At 39.5% G+C, this 18,554-nt stretch overlaps 1 protein-coding gene across 16 annotated transcripts in view; it reads right to left on the bottom strand.

Moving 5' to 3' along the window:
- The window catches only part of CDC42BPA (CDC42 binding protein kinase alpha), a 336,405-nt gene that overhangs the window by 195,130 nt on the left and 122,721 nt on the right, over nt 1-18,554 (bottom strand). For all 16 annotated transcript variants that reach the window (XM_059145519.1, XM_059145527.1, XM_059145524.1 and 13 more), the window contains exon 5: nt 10,112-10,260. In XM_059145519.1, the coding sequence (XP_059001502.1) occupies nt 10,112-10,260 (149 nt within the window). The remainder of the gene's footprint in view (nt 1-10,111; nt 10,261-18,554) is intronic.

Raw genomic sequence — 18,554 nt, 5'->3', positions numbered from 1 at the left:
TTTCCCCAAGAGGGACCAAAATTGCTCTTCCTCAACTCAACATGAGCTCTCTTCTCCAGCCGAACCACCTACCAACCAACCTTCTGCATATCTACAACCTTATCTCCCGCCATCCCTGGTCGCTAGAACGCCTTCTGCTCTGCCTACAAAAAGCCTCCTCATCTGCAAAGTCCCATGAAAGCATACTTTTATGAGCAGTAAGATGTTATGTCAAGAACATAAATTCCAGCATCAGCCTGACTCAGATTTTTTTTTTTAAAGATTTTATTTATTTATTTGACAGACAGAAATCACAAGTAGACGGAGAGGCAGGCAGAGAGAGAGGGGGAAGCAGGCTCCCCGCTGAGCAGAGAGCCCTATGCGGGACTCGATCCCAGGACGCTGGGATCACGACCCGAGCCGAAGGCAGCGGCTCAACCCAATGAGCCACCCAGGTGCCCCCAGCCTGACTCAGATTTTAACCTAGGTTATGCTAACTATGGATTCATGTCTCTGAAGTTGGGTTTCTCGTTCACAGAACGGACTCACATCCATTTTAGATGACACCCAAATAACAGCACTATTGTTAGAATAACATAGGTAAAATCTGTAACACAGTTAAAAGTTAAGTAACCACTGGAAATCACCATCTATTAAGCTTATTACTCGTTTCTTTGAGTTCACTGTAATTTGCTTAAATAATTCAAATGGCAGTTCACAATCCGAGCTCACTCCATCTCTTATACTTTTGCCCTAAATGATTATTTAAAGTCTACTACTTTAGTTTTTACTTATGTCTTGTGTTTTCTGTCCCCAAACAGGCTGGAAATTTCTTACAAGTCAGGAATATATATTATACTTACTTAAAATTTTATGTAATTTTGCACAGTGCTATTTATAAAAACAGACTCAATGAACATTTCCTCAGTAAAGCATCTGCTGAAGTAGTCTTTCCAGAAAGAAACAGGAATCGCATTTTAAGAACGCACTGATAGACCGGAGCGCGTCCGCCGAGATAGACTGGAGTGCGTCTGCCGAGACGTGAAGGGAGAGGCAAGGAGGGAGAGCGGCGCGGAAGCCCGCGCACGACGAGGACTGACATGTGCGTCTGAGGCAGTGGGAAACAGAATGTGTACGTCCATTTTGATAACAAAGAAAGTACAAATATGCTGATGTTTAACCTAGAGGAATGATGACTTCAGAAGGCAGGAGAGTTTTAAGACAAATTACACTATTATATGTGGTTCTGAAGGCAAAACTAGGAACAATGTAAGGTAAAAAAGAAATTCATCTTAACATAAAGTAAAATCCTATGACATGAGAGCTATCCAACAATGGAATAAACAGGACTCATTTAACATCGAGTACCCGGTAAAATTATAGGTATTCAAACTACAGAGCCCTAATAGGGCTCAGGGTTAAAATGGATTTCCAATGTCAACATCAGAAAGATAGTTGTCATCTAAAATGCAGTGTTGAGAAGAATTGTAAGACTGTATATACAGTTGGCGTGAAAGGGTCCTATGATCAGTTAAGAATATTTGCCATAGCTGAGTGGGAACGAGCGGATGGGTATCAGAGGATAAGCGGAAGGGGGAGGGAGCCACCAGAAGTGACCCACTGGAGAGTAATACCCCAATTCGAAAGTGCCCTGTGCTTGGGGACAAGCATTAGCTTGGAATCTGGTTGAAGGCACTCAACAAGAGCAAAAGATCTTAAGGGGTAACTGATGGAATCTGGCAGTCACGGGCACGGGCCTAAGCCTACAGACCCAGGAGAGCCACAGCCAGCGACCACCTCTGCCAGAGAGAATGTGGTGGTGCCTCCAGTCCATGGTCCCAGAGCCCCTGGCCACTGCTTGCACCACCACTCAGCTGGGCACACTCCCGGCCATGCATGAGAGAGTCTGGTGTGGGCGTCAGCCAGCACTCTTGAGGATCCCGGCCTGCGGCCACCAGCAGAGTGTCTGGACACTCCCAGCTTGAGCCTGGGAGAACCTGGCGCGACCTCTGGTCCGGCTCCCTCAGCGGCAGCCTTCTTTGACCTGCACAACCATGGGGACTGAGCACACCATGTGTGGGCCTGAACCCCAGACAAGCTGTCCTGGCAAAGGCAACCACCAGAAATGAGCTCCCTGGACCAGTATCACTCGTGGTTTTAGTAACACGGGAGGTACAGAGAGAAGCGGGTGCCTCAGGCGAACCCTGAGACAGTGGCTGGGGGTACACAGCGCCTGCGGGAGGCTGCACGGCTCAGTGGAGTTTGCAGACGGGGAGTCTGTGTGTTCTGGGCCATCCAGAGGGGAGCAGACTGAGGCTTCTCTCTCAGGTGGAGGTCTGGGTGCAGTTTGCTTTCCACTAAACCTCTCAATTGCTGCGAAAAGTCACCAAAGAACAAAAACCTCCAGAGAACAAAAGTCTTAAAAAACCCAGTTTCCACAGAACCCAGCCCCGCCTTGACAGGGGAAGGACAACTCAACCCAAGCAAGACTGACTGAAAAATAACACGGCAGGTGCTTCCCCAAGAAAGCAAGCCAAAAGAAGGAGAGGACAACCACCACAGGGTTACCATAAAACTATAAAACCCCAATATCAAGGGAAAACAATATCTTAAGCTCCTGGTATTCTAACACCTGTATACTTCATAGATACAAGTTTCTTTTTAATTTGTTCTCACAATTCTTGTTCTTTTTAATTTTTCTAACCTACTTACCATTACAACTAGAGGTTTAATACAACATACTCAATAATAACCTTTTAACTTGAACTTTTTTCCTACATATACCTGTGTTTTAATTTTTCTTTTCTATTTTTTTTAATATACATATAGATATAATCTTCAAGGTAATCTGCTTTCCCTAATCAATACTACCCCTATATATAAACCAGTTTTAATCTCCCTTTATCCCTGGAAAGTTAAGTCCTTTAACGAAGATATCAAGATATACCCAGGAAGATACAAAATAACCTTCCTAGCCCACATCGAGGATTTATAACCACCTTCCCATCTTCTTCTTCTGTCAGTGTTTCAGTGTACTTGCTTTTGTTCTGATATTATAAATCTTATCCTTGGGGTTCATTTTGGCTGGGTTCTTTTTTTTTTTTCTTATCATTTACTTCTGTCAATCTTTTAGTTTGTTTTTGTTTATATACCTTATAAATCTTACTTTTGGGTCTCATTCTGGCTGGGTTTTCTCTTTTCTCTCTCTCTCTCGCTCTTTTTTCTTTCTTTTTGGTGGTGATTTTCTATTGCTCTGAAACATTTCAGGCTGCACCTTGCCTGGATCGTGGTTGATATGTTCAACTACACATCCCCTCCACCACCTCTCACCAAAATGACTAGGAGGAGGAACACCCAACAGAGGAAAAATTCAGAGACTGTGCCCTCTCCATCAGAGCCATTGGATACGGAAATAAACAGTATGTCGGAAAGGGAATTCAAGGTAATAATTATCCAGACAATAGATAAGTTGGAGAAAACCATTAATGACAACATAGAATCTTTAGGCACAAAAGTGACAGCTAAGCTGGCAGAAGTTAAAAATGCTATCAATGAGATCCGTTCTAATCTAAATACTCTAACAGCTAGGGTAACCGAGGCAGAAGATAGAATTAGTGATCTAGAAGACAAAAATGATAGAGGAAAAGGGATCAGGAGGAGGCATGGAACAAACAGCTTAGAAGCCATGAAAACAGAATTAGGGAAATAAATAACGCCATGCCACGTTCCAGCATCAGAATTACTGGGATCCCTGAGGGGATGGAAAAAGAAAGAAGATTAGAAAATATAGTTGAACAAATTCTGGATGAAAATTTTCCCCGTCTGGGAAATGGAACAAGCATTTGGGTCCTAGAGGCAGAAAGAACACCAACCAAAATCAACGAATCTAGAAAGACCTCAAGACACTTAATTGTGAGACTGACGAACCATAATTTTAGACAAGAGCTTCTGAGGGTATCTAGAGGGAAGAGATTCCTTACATATAGAGGAAGGTCCATCAGAATAATGTCAGACTTGTCCGCAGAAACCTGGCAAACCAGGAAGGGCTGGAACTAAATGAAAAGAACATGCAGCCAAGAATACTTTATCCAGCAAGGCTGACATTCAAAATAGATGGAGAGATAAAGAGCTTCCATGACAGGCAAGGTTTAAAAGAGTATTTTACCATCAAGCTGGCACTACAAGAAATATTAAGGCAGGTTCTATAAAAGAAGAAAGAACCCAAGAGTGACATAGAACAGAAATTTACAGAGACAATCTATAGCAACAAGGACTTCACATGCAAATAAAAACATATCAACATGATAATAATCACTCTCAACGTGAACGGCCTAAATGCTCCCGTAAAATGGCACAGGACTGCAGATTGGATAAAACGACAGGACCCGTCCATATGCTGTCTACAAGAGACACATCTGGAACCTAAGAATACATCCAGATTGAAAGCAAAGGGATGGAGAAGAATTTTTCATGCCAATGGGTCTCAAAAGAAAGCTGGGGTAGTGATTATCATATCAGATAAATTAGATTTTAAACTAAAGACTATAGTCAGAGATACAGAAGGACACTACTTCATTGTGAAAGGGTCTATCCACCAAGAAGATCTAATAATTGTAAATATTTAAGCTCCCAATATGGAAGCAGCCAACCACATAAGTCAATGGTTAATCAAAAAATAAAGAGTCATATCAATATGAATACATTAATAATAGGGAATCTTAACACGCCACTCTCAGTAACAGACACATCATCCAAGCAGAAATTGGACCAGATGGACCTCATGGATATATACAGAATATTCCACTTTAAAACAACAGAATACTCATTCTTCTCGAGCACACATGTCACCTTTTCCAGAATAAACCACATGTTGGGTCACAAATCAGGGCTCAACCAATACCAAAAGATTGGGATTATTACCTGTATTTTCTCAGACCACAATGCTTTGAAACTGGAACTCAACCATAAGAAAAAGTCTGGAAGGAATTCAAACACTTGGAAGCTAAAGACCAACTTGCCCAAGAATGTTTGGATCCTGGAAATCAAAGAACTTAAACTTCATTGGTTTCCATGAATTGGGGAAACCAATGAGAATGAAGACCCAGCAGTCCAAAACCTATGGGATACGGCAAAGGCGGTCCTAAGGAGAAAACAGAGCCATCCAAGCCTCACTCAAAAAAACTTTAAAATCCAAAATACACCAGCTCTCTTTACACCTTAAAGAACTGGAAAACCAACAACAAATTAAGCCAACCCACTCCATAAGAAGGGAAATAATCAAGATTAGAGCAGAGATCAATGAAATAGAAACTAGAGATACAGTAGAACACATTAATGAAACTAAAAGCTGGTTCTTTGAAAGAATCAATAAGACCAATAAACCACTGGCCAAACTAATCCAAAAGAAAAGACAGAAGACTCAAATTAATAAAATTATGAATGAAAGGGGAAAGATCACGATTAACACCAAGGAAATAAGTACAATTATCAGAAATTATTATCAATAGTTATATGCCAATAAGTTAAGCAACTCAGAGGAAATGGATGCATTCCTGAAAAAGTATAAACTCCTAAGACTGCATCAGGAAGAAAATGACAATCTGAAAAGACCAATATCTAGTAACAAGATTGAAGCAGTGATCAAAAACCTCCCAAAAAACAAGAGTCCAGGGCCTGATGGATTCCCTGGAGAATTCTACGAAACATTCAAAGAAGAAATGATACCTATTCTCCTGAAGCTGTTTCCTTAAAATAGAAACAGAGGGAAAAATTCCAGACTCTTTCTATGAAGCCAGCATTATCCTGATCCCTAAACCAGGCAAAGACCCCATTAAAAAGGAGAATTTCAGACCAATATTCCTGATGGATATGGATGCCAAAATTCTCAACAAGACCTTAGCTAATAAGATCCAACAGTACATAAAAAAGATTATTCATCATGACCAGGTGGGACTTATCCCTGGGATGCAAGTGTGGTTCAACATTCACAAATCAATCAATGTAACAGAACAAATCAATAAGAGAAGAGAGAAGAACCACATGGTCCTCTCAATTGTTGCAGAAAAAGCATTTGACAAGATACAGCATCCGTTCCTGATTAAAATGCTTGAAAGTACAGGGAGAGAGGGAACATTCCTCAACTTCATAAAATCTATCTATAAAAAACCCACAGCAAATATCATTCTCAGTGGGGAAAAGCTGACAGATTTCCCATGGACATCAGGAACACGACAAGGATGGCCACTCTCACCACTTTTGTTCAACACAGTACTAGAAGTCCTAGCAATAGCAATCAGGAAATAAAAGGTATTCAAATTGGCAAAGAAGAAGTCAAACTCTCTCTCTTGGCAGATGACATGATATTTTATATGGAAAACCCAAAAGACTCCACCCTCAAAGTACTAGAATTCATACGGCAATTCAGTAATGTGGCAGGATGCAAAACCAATGCACAGAAATCAGTTGCTTTCTTATATACTAACAATGAAAATATAGAAAGGGAAATTAGAGAATTAATTTCATTTACTATAGCACCAAGAACCATAAGATACCTGGGAATAAACCTAACCAAAGAGGTAAAGAATCTGTACAGAATCTGTACTTGAGGAACTACAGAACACTCATGAAAGAAACTGAAGAAGACACAAAAAGATGGAAAAGCATTCCATGCTCATGGATCAGAATAAACATTGTTAAAATGTCTGCACTGCCCTGTGCAATCTATACTTTCAATGCCGACCCAATCAAAATTTCACTGGCATTTTTCAAAATGCTGGAACAAACACAATCCTAAAATATGTATGGAACCAGAAGAGACCTTGAATTGCTAAGAAAATGTTGAGAAAAAAAAAAAGCAAAACAAAACTAGGGGCATCACATTGCCTGATTTCAAGCTTTACTACAAATCTGTGATCACCAAGACAGCATGGTACTGGCACAAAAACAGACACATAGACCAGTGGAAAAAGAGTAGAGAGCCCAGATATGGACCCTCAACTCTATGGTCAAATAATCTTTGACAAAGCAGGGAAAAATATTCCGTGGAAAAAAGACAGTCTCTTCAATAAATGGTGCTAGGAAAACTGGACAGCTATGTATAGAAGAATAAAACTTGACCATTCTCTTACACAACACACAAAGATAAACTCGAAATGGATAAAAGACCTCAACGTGAGACAGGAATCTGTCAAATCCTAGAGAAGAACATAGACAGTAACCTCTTCGACATCAGCCACAGCAACTTCTTTCAAGATATGTCTCCAAAGGCAAAAGAAACCAAAGTGAAAATGAACTTTTGGGACTTCATCAAGATCAAAACCTTCTGCACAGCAAAGGAAACGGTCAACAAAACGAAGAGGCAAACCCTGGAATGGGAGAAGATATTCACAAATGACACTACAGACAAAGGGCTGATATCCAAGATCTATAAAGAACTCCTCGAACTCAACACTCAAAAAACAGATAATCATGTCAAAAATGGGCAAAAGAGATGAAAAGACACATCTCCATAGAAGACATACAAATGACTAACAGACACATGAAAAAATGTTCATCATCATTAGCCATCAGGGAGATTAAAATCAAAATCACATTGAGATACCACCTTACACCAGTTAGAATGGCCAAAATTAACAAAACAGTAAATAAGTGTTGGTGGGAATGAAAGTTGGTACGGCCACTTTGGAAAACAGTGTGGAGATTCCTCAAAAAATTAAAAATAGAGCTACTCTATGCCCCTGCAATTGTACAACTGGGTATTTACCCCAAAGATAAAAGATGTACTGGGTCATCAGTACCCCAATGTTCATAGCAGCAATGGCCACAGTTGCCAAACTGTGAAAAGAGCCAAGATTCCCTTCAACAGACGAATGGGTAAAGAAGATATAGTCCATATATACAATGATGCCTCCATCAGAAAGGATGAATGCCCAACTTTTGTATGAACATGGACAGGACTGGAAGAGATTATGCTGAGTGAAATAAGTCAAGCAGAGAAAGTCAATTATCATATGGTTTCACTTACTTGTGGAGCATAAGGAATAACACAGAAGATAACGGGTGAAGGGGAGCAGAAGTGAGTTGGGGAAAATTGGAGGGGGAGATGAACCATGAGGGACTATGGACTCTGAGAAACAAATTGAGAGTTTTGGAGGGGGGTGTGGGGGGCTGGGCGACCCTGGTGGTGGGTATTAAGAAGGGCACGGATTGCATGGAGCACTAGGTGTGGTGCATAAACAATGAATCTTGGAACACTGAAAAAATAAAATTAAATTTAGAGAAAATTAGAAAAAAATATTTTTAAATGACAGTTCTCAGCTGGGATCTTGAGTTCCTGTAACAAAAGCACTTATTTTCTCATTCCATAATTTGCTCTTAAGACCATAATACCATCTTAAAAACTGCACTGTGTTTTATAATTTTCATTATAAAAGTATATTCATGGTTTATATTATAAAGTATATTCTAGGTTTTATTTTAAAAAAACCTTTGTGACTATTAGGTATCAACAGGGGAAAGCATATGAATAGGCAGTAGCCAAACTGAAATCTCCTAAATACAAAATTTTTAATCAAAATATTCTTCCTTTTCTAATGTCCGAGAAGTTCAGTACTAAGTAAATCAATCAGCTGAAAATACCCACATCTTTTAAAAAAAAAAAAAAAAAAAAAGCAACACTAAAACAGAAACTTTCTCTTCCACCTGAGCTCCTGTCCTTCACAGAGATCACGTGCATCAACCACCACCTAAAACAAACAGGCACTGCTGTGTTACTGAACAGACAGGCTCAGAATCTGGTCACAGGACCAGCAGCAGCACTTGGGAACCTGTCAGAAATGCCAATTCCCAGCCCCACCCACCCTACGGATTCAAAAGCCCTGGAGTAGACCCATCAAAGTGGGTCACAGCAAACCCTCTGCCTCATTCGGACGCGTGCTGACGTCTCAGAGGATGTCTCCTGCCCTCTCCGAAGTGGCGGGTCCTCCATTTGCTTCTTCCTAGCGCCTCGTCACTCTCTCTCATGGTCTCACAACCCGAAGCTTTCCTCATTTGAATGATTCATTCACCAGTAACTCTGTGATCATTTCCTACGCTCTCTCCTTTTAAAATGTGAGACTGCCTTTTAAAGTATGCAATACATTTAAAATTTTTTTATTACACATAAATTATTATGAGCTGTTTATATTAGAAGGAAATTTTTAGCTTGTGTCAACAGCTATAAGAATAATCTGGTACGTGGAGAAAGGAGAACCCTCGTGCACTGTTGGTGGGAATGCAAACTGGTGCAACCACTCTGGAAAACAGGATGGAAGGTTCTCAAAATGTTAATGCAAGTATCTTACAATCCAGCAATCGCACAACTAGGTATTTACCCAAAGAGTACAAAAATACTAATTCAAAGGGATACATGCACCCTGATGTTTATAGCAGCATTATCTACAATAGCCAAACTATGGAAATAGCCCCAGTGTCCATCAATAGATGAATGGATAAAGAAGATGTGGTGTACATATACAATGGAATATTACTCAGCCATAAAGGAGAATGAAATCTTACCATTTTCAGCGATAAGAAGCGAGCTAAAGTATTCTGATTAGCAAAATAAGTCAGAGAAGGACAAATACCATGATTTCACTCACGTGGAATTTAAGAAACAAAACAAATGAGCAAAGGGAAAAAAGAGAGAGACACAAATCAAGAAGCAGACTCTTAACTCCAGAGCATACACTGCTGGTCACCTGAGGGGAGGTGTGTGGGAAATGGGGGAAACAGTAATGGGGGTTAAGGAATGCACCTATTGGTGCATGAAATGGAAGTGCTAAATCACTGTACTGTACATCTGAAACCAGTATTACACTGTATGTTAATTGGAGTTTAAATAAAAACTTAAAAAGAAAAAAAGAATAATCCTGTATAAAAAACTATTTTGTAAAGAGGCTCACTTTTTTCTTTTCATTTCATCTTAAACTGTATACAAACACACATTTGTGAGGAAGACTTTAAATAAATCACTGTCCCTGTCAGACAGTTTACAGAGAAAAAATTACCCCATGGCCATCAAAAGTATCATTTTCCCACAAAGACATCTCTGCTGGCCCTCACAGAACCCATTCTTGTGTGGCCTCTTACTCACCGGTGCACATAGTGCAGCTGATGAACAGAATCGATTGCTATCACCATCTCGGCCAAGTAAAATCGAGCCATATCCTCAGGCAATCTGTCTTCAAATTTGCTGAGCAGAGTAAGCAAATCCCCACCAACATAATAATCCATGACCAGGTACTAGAAGTAGAAAAGAAAAAAAGGACTCAATAAAAAGTAAAGGTGAAAAATTAATAAATGTAATATAACCCGAAGTCAAATAGCACTGGGTCAAATACTTTTGTTGTTAATTACAAGAAGTTGCATAAAATGATCATGACAAGGCTTGTAAATGTCAGGAAGCAGTAAAATAAAAATTTAAAAACCTGAAGCAGGGAATAAGATAGGATTACCCTTGTTTTGTTGTTGTGTTTTGCGAAGTAACAGCATCATCACCTATAACAATACGCTGCAGTTTTATCAACATTTCATTGAGGAAACAATGTATTAATTCTCCAAAAGTGATTAAAGTAACTCAGAATATAAGACATTCTTTTATTATGTTAAGTTCATTTTCATCATCATTAACTTTTCCTTATTTCCAGTTAGACTGGTAACAATTCATCAAATCAGCACTTGGGTCAACACTAATATAGAGAATATAATAATTTCCATCATATACATATTTCTCTTTCCACTCCTGATAGTGCAGAAATAGCGGAATGGACTTTTCTTAGGTAAGTATAAATAGAAGTCAACTAATTTTAGATATGGATGGTTATGGGTATATGTGTAGGATATTATGATTTATAAGAAATATATATATTTATGAAATATATATATATTTGGCAGAGCTCTTAAAAAACCCTTAGAATCTCCTAAGTGGGGGTGCCCTGGGTGGTTCAGTCATACGGGCTCAGGTCATGATCCCAGGGTCCTGGTGAGTAAGGAAAGGACTCAGATGTAGGCAGGAAAAGATAGGGCTCCCTTAGCTAGGTTCTGAAAGAGTGAACAAGAGATCAGGGAATAGACCAGACCACCTGGCCCCAGATGTTAGGGAGTATTTTTCTATGCCGGCTACAGGGAATCACAGAAAATGACCAAACCGGGGTGCCTGGGTGGCTTAGGGTTAATTAAGCCTCTGCCCTCAGCTCGGGTCATGATCTCAGGGTCCTGGGATTGAGACCCGCATCGGGCTCTCTGCTCAGTGGGGAGCCTGGTTCCCTCTCTCTCTGCCTACTTGTGATCTCTCTGTCAAATAAACAAATAAAATCTTAAAAAGAAAAGAAAGAAAGAAAATTACCAAACCTCAAAGTCAGTCAGTCAGTAAGGGTGTTATCGATTGTCCTCGTTCAGACCAAGATGGCACAAGAATCTCAAGGCCCCAAGCTCCCTGGTCAAGTTCTCAATAAAAGACCTGCCTAAAAGCCCTCAGTGGCAGACCATTTGGGACCCTTCTCACTCTAGAGAGCTTTCTCTTTCCCTTCTGTTCTCACCTTCACTTAATGAACTTTCACATTACTTCACCCTTTTGTGTCTGGGAGATTCATTCTTCAGCTCCGTGAGGCAAGATCCCTGCAACCCTGTAACACTGGATAGAGCAGGGTCAGAGTCCCTCCAACCTCTGTCCCTTCTCCCTGCTCAAGCAAGCTCTCTCTCTCAAATAAATAAAAAAAAATACTTTAAAAAAAATCTCCTAAGGAAGAAGACAAAGGTGGCTTTTGTTATTTTTTAACAAACCTCTTTTCAACCACACTTGTGTTTATGTTAATGAGGTGGCTTTTGGAAAGCCCTTGGATAATCTAAGGGTGGGGGCTGGCTGCCAAGGGAGCCAAAATTAGAAGGTTGGAAATTTAGGGAAGGGCTAGAAACTGAATCCATCATCAATGGCCAATGACTTGATCAATCATGCCTAACTAATGAAGCATTCATAAAAACCCAGAAGATGGGGCTTGGTAAGCTTCCAGTTGGGCAACCGTGGCGAGTGGTGCTGGAAGAACTGGCACACTTTTGCAGAGGGCGTGTGAGCTCTGCGCCTCTCCATCACAGGGTGCCTGTGCACCTCCTTCCTACAGCGGATATTCAGTCCGGGGAGCAGCTCTGGCAAATTAACCGTTTCTGAGGAGTGGATCATGGGAACTTCTGCTCTGTGACTCAGAAGCACAAGTAACTGGGGGGTGAGGAGGGAGTCTCGTAGGACTTGAACGCTTAGCCTCTGGGATCTGGTATTGTCTCCAGGTAGAGAGAGCATCGGAACTGAGTTAAATTGCAGGGGGCTCTGCTGGTGTCACAGGACGCTCCGATGAGTGGAAAACCCACACAGCTAATGTCATCACTGAAGCAGTACTGAGAGAGTACAATGTGTGACAAAAATGAAAACATGGAGACTTCCTTGACCATGTGTGTTTGCCAAAAGAGAAAGACAAGGAGTACATGCTAAAATGTTCACAGGGATTAGCCCTGCATTGTTAGATTACCCGTGGTCTCATAGCTTTTCAGTATTTTCTAGATGGCTTTCTAAACATGCATCACATATGTACGTGCGTGTTTTACCACATCATACATATTCTTTTAAGGTGAGTGAAAAAGAGACACAGTGGAAGGATGGCCTTTGTAGTCAGGGATACCTGTATTCAAATTCTGACTCTGGGTTTTAAGCGGCTTTTGAAAAATTAGTCTCTTAGAGCTTTCTCATCTATAGACCTACAATAATGATACCTTCTTCAGAGTACAGCACTCAGCATGAAGGACAGTAAACAGAAGATATTTTAATGTCATTTATAACACCTTGAAGTTAAAATTATTTTATTACCAAATAAAGATATTACTTCAGTGATCACCAACTTGACATTTAAAATTTAAAGAGTCTTGAGAAAATCCATATTCTTATTACTATATATTAAAATTAATTATAAGCATGTATAATTTCTGTTAAATAAAAGAAACTAATTTTACTGTTAAATCCTTGAAAATGAGAGGAACAATCTACTTCAAATCCTGGTCTATGGTTTCCTTGCTCTATTTACTAGGCCTAATGTTTAACAGACTCCATCATGAAGATTAGAGCAAACTAATTTAATGTAACAGAACAGTGTTAGCATAAACATGTCACTAGAAGTGGTAATGGTGGCAGGGAAGAAATCCATAGCTACCATCTTAAAGAAGTTCTCTGAGGGGCGCCTGGGTGGCTCAGTGGGTTAAAGCCTCTGCCTTTGGCCCAGGTCATGATCCCAGGGTCCTGGGATTGAGCCCCGCATCGGGCTCTCTGCTCGGCGGGAATCCTGCTTCCTCCTCTCTCTGCCTGCCTCTCTTGCCTACTTGTAATCTCTGTCTGTCAAATAAATAAAATCTTAAAAAAAAAAAAAAAAGAAGAAGAAGTTCCCTGAGCAGAACAGCAAATGCAAAAACTTTTCAAATAAAAAAGTTTCCTACTGAAACTGAAACCAAACATTTACACATAGAAAATCATAAAATGTAACTTACCCCTTCAACAAACAGTCCCTAGGTGCCAATCAGGACTCTTTGGTACCAAACACAGGAGAAAAAAAAAACCTCAGAGGACAAAAAGACAAAAGTCTCCTCCATCAAAAGCTTCCTGTCTTGACATGTGCAACTGCCGTGCCTGCCACACCAGGTTCTTACAGTCTGAGTATAACCATCTACCAGGCAACTGCTAAAAAACTGTCATCTCAACATTTTTGCCACATTCAAAAGTGAGGCTCCTTGTGTCATTGTCTCTCCCCTGCTTTCATCCATATTCTATGACGTGCTTCCCCTTAACAAACCCCGAGCCCCTGGGTCCAGTCCTTTTCAGTTTCTCCACATGCCTTACTGAAACTCTTCTCTGGTAAACAAAACCTCCTTGAGATAGCATAAAAAAATTATAAATACATCCTTATTCTGTTTTCCTTTTCGGGCTGCCTGCTGAACAGAGTTCTGACTTTGCCTGCTCATGTTATTTCCCTACCTTGTTCTCAGAGGAAATTAGCTGTTACTAGGACAGAATTCAGCAACTGGAGGGAGCAATGAGCAAGAAACACAAAACAAAATTCTCAAAAGAAAAGCAAGGAGTTGAAAATGAACTACACTTGCAATCTGGTTTTGGTATTAGGGAGACAAAATGGATCAGAAACAGCAGACAAATAAAAACTCCACAAGGGAAAAGAGCTCCTTTTCTCTGTACACATCCCAGGGAGTATCTCTAAGGGCTGCAAGTCCGTCTTCTATTTTCTCCTTTGTTCAGAACAACATTCAACTAAATCACCAAGGTCTTGTTGGGTCTACTTCCTACTAAATGTCTGTGAAGCCCATCCATTTCTACACTACCCACTATCCCTACCCTAATCCAGGTCCTGGGCCTGTCTTGACTGTATTACTGTTACAGTTTTAAGGGTTAAGAGCTTGCCATATTATATTTTATTCTGTACAAAACTTCCTTGGAATGGCAGATAGAGCACAGAACAAGTAAGGGACAAAGAAGCTCATTCACAATTCCACAGATACGGAGTACCCAATATGCACTACCATCACACTAGACAACAAGGTGCTACATGAGTAAGACGTGGCTCCGTCTTGATGGAATTTATAACCTTATGGAGAAGAAAACACAAATCAGTGGTCAAGTTCAGTGTAACATAAATACCGTGACAGAAATAAGCAGAAACTGCTGCTGCAAGCTCTAAATGGAAAAGATCCTAATCTCTGAATCAGGTTCTTTCATTCCTTCATTCAATCATTCGTCCAGAATTTCTTTTTGTATAAGGTGTGAAAACTATTCACTTATTTATGGAGAGTCAAATATCTAAAACAAGTTGTAAAATATCCATCCTTTCCCCTAATACTCCCTTATCATAATTTAAGACATAAAACACCTTGGATCTGCTCTTGGGCCACGGTTGCTCTCTATGATTCCTCAGTAATACATCATACCTGTTGCAAGAACCTCCTACTCATAAACTATCTTTAAAATAGTACCCAATAGAAGATACCTTTAAATGAGTTTAAGAAAAATATAGACTGAGAGGTAATGTCCATAGATATGCCAAGGAGATAACAATCCTAACATAAAGAGCTCCCACCAACTGCTAAGGAGAGGGCAGAGGGCAAGCAATCCAACAAAAGTAGGCTGAAGCTCTTAACAGTTAATTCACCTAAGAGAAAATACAACTAGCCAATTAACACATGGCCAAAAACAAAGCAACAATGAGATACCATTCTATACCCATTAGATTAGCAAAGAGACCATTCCTATTTTGGGAATAGTGAGTTGAAACAACACCGAGTTCTTGGGCGTGATGACTTACTACAACTGCTCAGCAAAGTAACTTCACAGTATCCACTGAAATTTAAAAGGTGCATACTCCTGGATCTAGCATTTCCACTTTTAGGAATACAGTGTAGGGCATGTGGGCAAGTATATTTACTGCACAGCACTTTGATAACTGCAACAGATCAGAAACAGTACGAATAGAGCCCACCAAGAAAACCATTAAATGCATCCATCCAACATGTCCATTCTGTGGAATCCTGCACAGTCACCAAACGGGGTAATTAAATAAATATGCCCATGAGATCTCTGAAGGACAACAGCGAGCTGTAGTAACATATACCTTATGTTTACATAAGGTACAAATACCTTATTTTTACATACCTAGACCTCTGCATTGTAGAGGGGAAAGGAGCTAGTCACAATGAAGTTGACCAGTGGAGTAAAATTCTGCAAAGGCCAAGGCGATGGGACAAAAGGTCACAGGCAAATATCTCACTCACACCAAGACGAGATGAGAACAGGTGCACATATGAATAAATCTGTACACATATAGGGGAGGAATGAAAAGAAGAGCTGAGACCAGACCATGGAAAGTGCAGGAGTCACAGAATGAGGGTACAGGGATATTAACACAAGGGCCCTATGCTGCAGGCAGGGATTACAGCTGCTATGCCCACTTCCTGGCTGTGGAATCAGAGGCATAAGAAGTCAAAGGATCTGACCAAACATACCCTAAAACAGTGAGAAAGCCAGAATTCAGGATCTTGATCCTTACATCGGTTCCTTTTTACTCAAAGAGTCAGTGCTCAGTTAAAAAAGCTGACTACATCCATGACATAACAAGTATGTACAGAACCTCCAGGAAAATAAGGATACAAACTAAGTCTTTACCCATCTTTTACCCCTCCAAAATAAACAGACCCCTAGGTATGGATAGAACATACCGTAAGACTTCCAACTCTGAATTTCTAATTAAAAAAAAAAATCTTTATTTCAAAGTTTGTGCTTTGTAAGAAACTACATTCCAAAAAAACAATGTGACAACATCTGAAAACATACAATACATGAACTGTGTTGCAGAGAAAGACCATCTCCTAGAACAGATATGCTTTTAGAAGTCTTCTTAGGGAGAACTGGAAGCTCTTTTAGTCATCCTGCTGTCAAAGACATTAACAGTTAATCCGCAGAGCCCACTCTGTATTCATCCCTCCTTACTTCCTCCTAACAACTTCTATCTTGAGCACAAACTGGATTCCAGTAGAGTCTGGAGTTCATGTGACTAACTACAAACTAACATTTAAATGTCTTTCAAAAAATAAATAAATAAAAAATAAATAAACCAATGTCTTTCATCCTCTAAACAGTTTACAAATGCTAATTCAAGAAATAAAAATTTTTGTTTTAAATATTTCCCTGGCTTTTTTCCCCCCTCCGGCATAAAATATCTAAACAGGAAACAGAGGACAAGTAAATATGGAGAAGAGACAAATGTCACTGATTCAGAATATTCTAAATGATATCAAAGTGATAAGAATTTTATGTGACCGTGTCGATGCAACTAAGCAGGTTTGTATTTAATGAGTTTTTCCTAAGGAAAAAGATATTCTAATTGCATTTTAAGATCATTCATTAAATTACACCAATTCTTCTCAAGCAAATAAATGCACAGAACCATGAAAGACTGTGGACTCTGAGAAACAAACTGAGGGTTTGGAGGGGCGTGGGGTGGCAGGTTGGGTGAGCCTGGTGGTGGGTATTAAGTAGGGCACGGATTGCATGGAGCACTGGGTGTGGTGCATAAACAATGAATTTTGGAACACTGAAAAAAAATAAAATAAAATGTTTTAAAAATGCATGTTTGCTATGATTCCATATATTTTTTCACAAACTGGCTGCAGAGATATTTGAGCAGATTATAAATCAAAGTGCAATTATTCATCACAGCCTCTTGAATCATGTAACACTACAGACTGTGTTACTTATTTGGCTACTTCAGGGGTATCAGAGATAATAATTATTTTGGAAAATAACTGTATAGTAAAATTTTCTTTTTGGAATCTAAAACTACACTTGCCAAGATTTCTAAATGATTTTATATTCTAATATTCTATAAATATTGAAAGCAAATCTTTGATGATAACCAAGTTAATTCAAAAGTTCTACTCTTGAGACTACCATACCACAAGCTTGTCCTAAAATAAGAAAAATTGGCAATTTACATGAGTAAATTTCAGTCCTGCTCCAGTTACATTGTAACACTTAGTCTAATATAATTAATGACTGGTATATAGAGACTATTTCTCATGGAGAAATGCCTCTGGGGGGGAAAATGTTAATTCTAAAGTCAAATGCAAAGGGAACAGGTAAGGCTACACTCAGAAGAGAGAGAATGATATGTCAGGCTGTCAATGAAAATTAGGCAAAATTTTGCTATACAAAATCTGGTATTTGGACACTATTCTGCATCTATACATTTCTACGTTTATAACAAAATACAGATTTTTAACCCACTGAGACACCCAGGTGCCCCAAAATACAGATTTTTAAGCAATCCATAACTCTATAGAGTTACACCTCCCTACAACAGAAAACACTGCAAGAGTGGATTTAAGTTCTTATTACCTAAAAGCTTTCAAAAATCCATCACAATAAACTGCTCTACATTTGCTACCCAAGTACGTGATTGTGTTTAATTTACTCCTACAAATTTTGCTGACAAACCTATGTAGAGTATATTTGAATTGATATATTCATCCCCAAAACCTTACATACGTATGGTAAATCCAAGTCAAATACCCCTCCTCTCAATTTAACAGAGCAACTAGCATGTGAAAAGCTCTACATCATGAATTTTAAACAATTCTGACTAAAAACCACAATAACACGGTTTATATGATGACTCAATACATATTATAAAAGAAATAAATGTCATGAAGCAATAATCCTTCTTATTGCTTGCTTGAACTCCATCATTTTCTATTTTATTCAAGTTTTTTTTTTTTAAGATTTTATTTATTTGACAGAGAGAGATCACAAGTAGGCAGAGAGGTAAGCAGAGAGAGAGAGAGGAGGAAGCAGGCTCCCTGCCGAACAGAGAAGCCCAATGAGGGACTCGATCCCAGAATCCTGAGATCATGACCTGAGCTGAAGGCAGAGGCTTAACCCACTGAGCCACCCAGGCGCCCCTTATTAAAGTTTTTAAATGCTGGTTTTAAACCACTAAATT

The sequence above is a fragment of the Mustela lutreola genome, chromosome 14 (assembly GCF_030435805.1).
Source record: "Mustela lutreola isolate mMusLut2 chromosome 14, mMusLut2.pri, whole genome shotgun sequence".
Lineage (NCBI taxonomy): Eukaryota > Metazoa > Chordata > Mammalia > Carnivora > Mustelidae > Mustela > Mustela lutreola.
The sequence above is the reverse complement of the archived record's forward strand: the minus strand, read 5'-3'. Positions and strand labels throughout refer to the sequence as shown.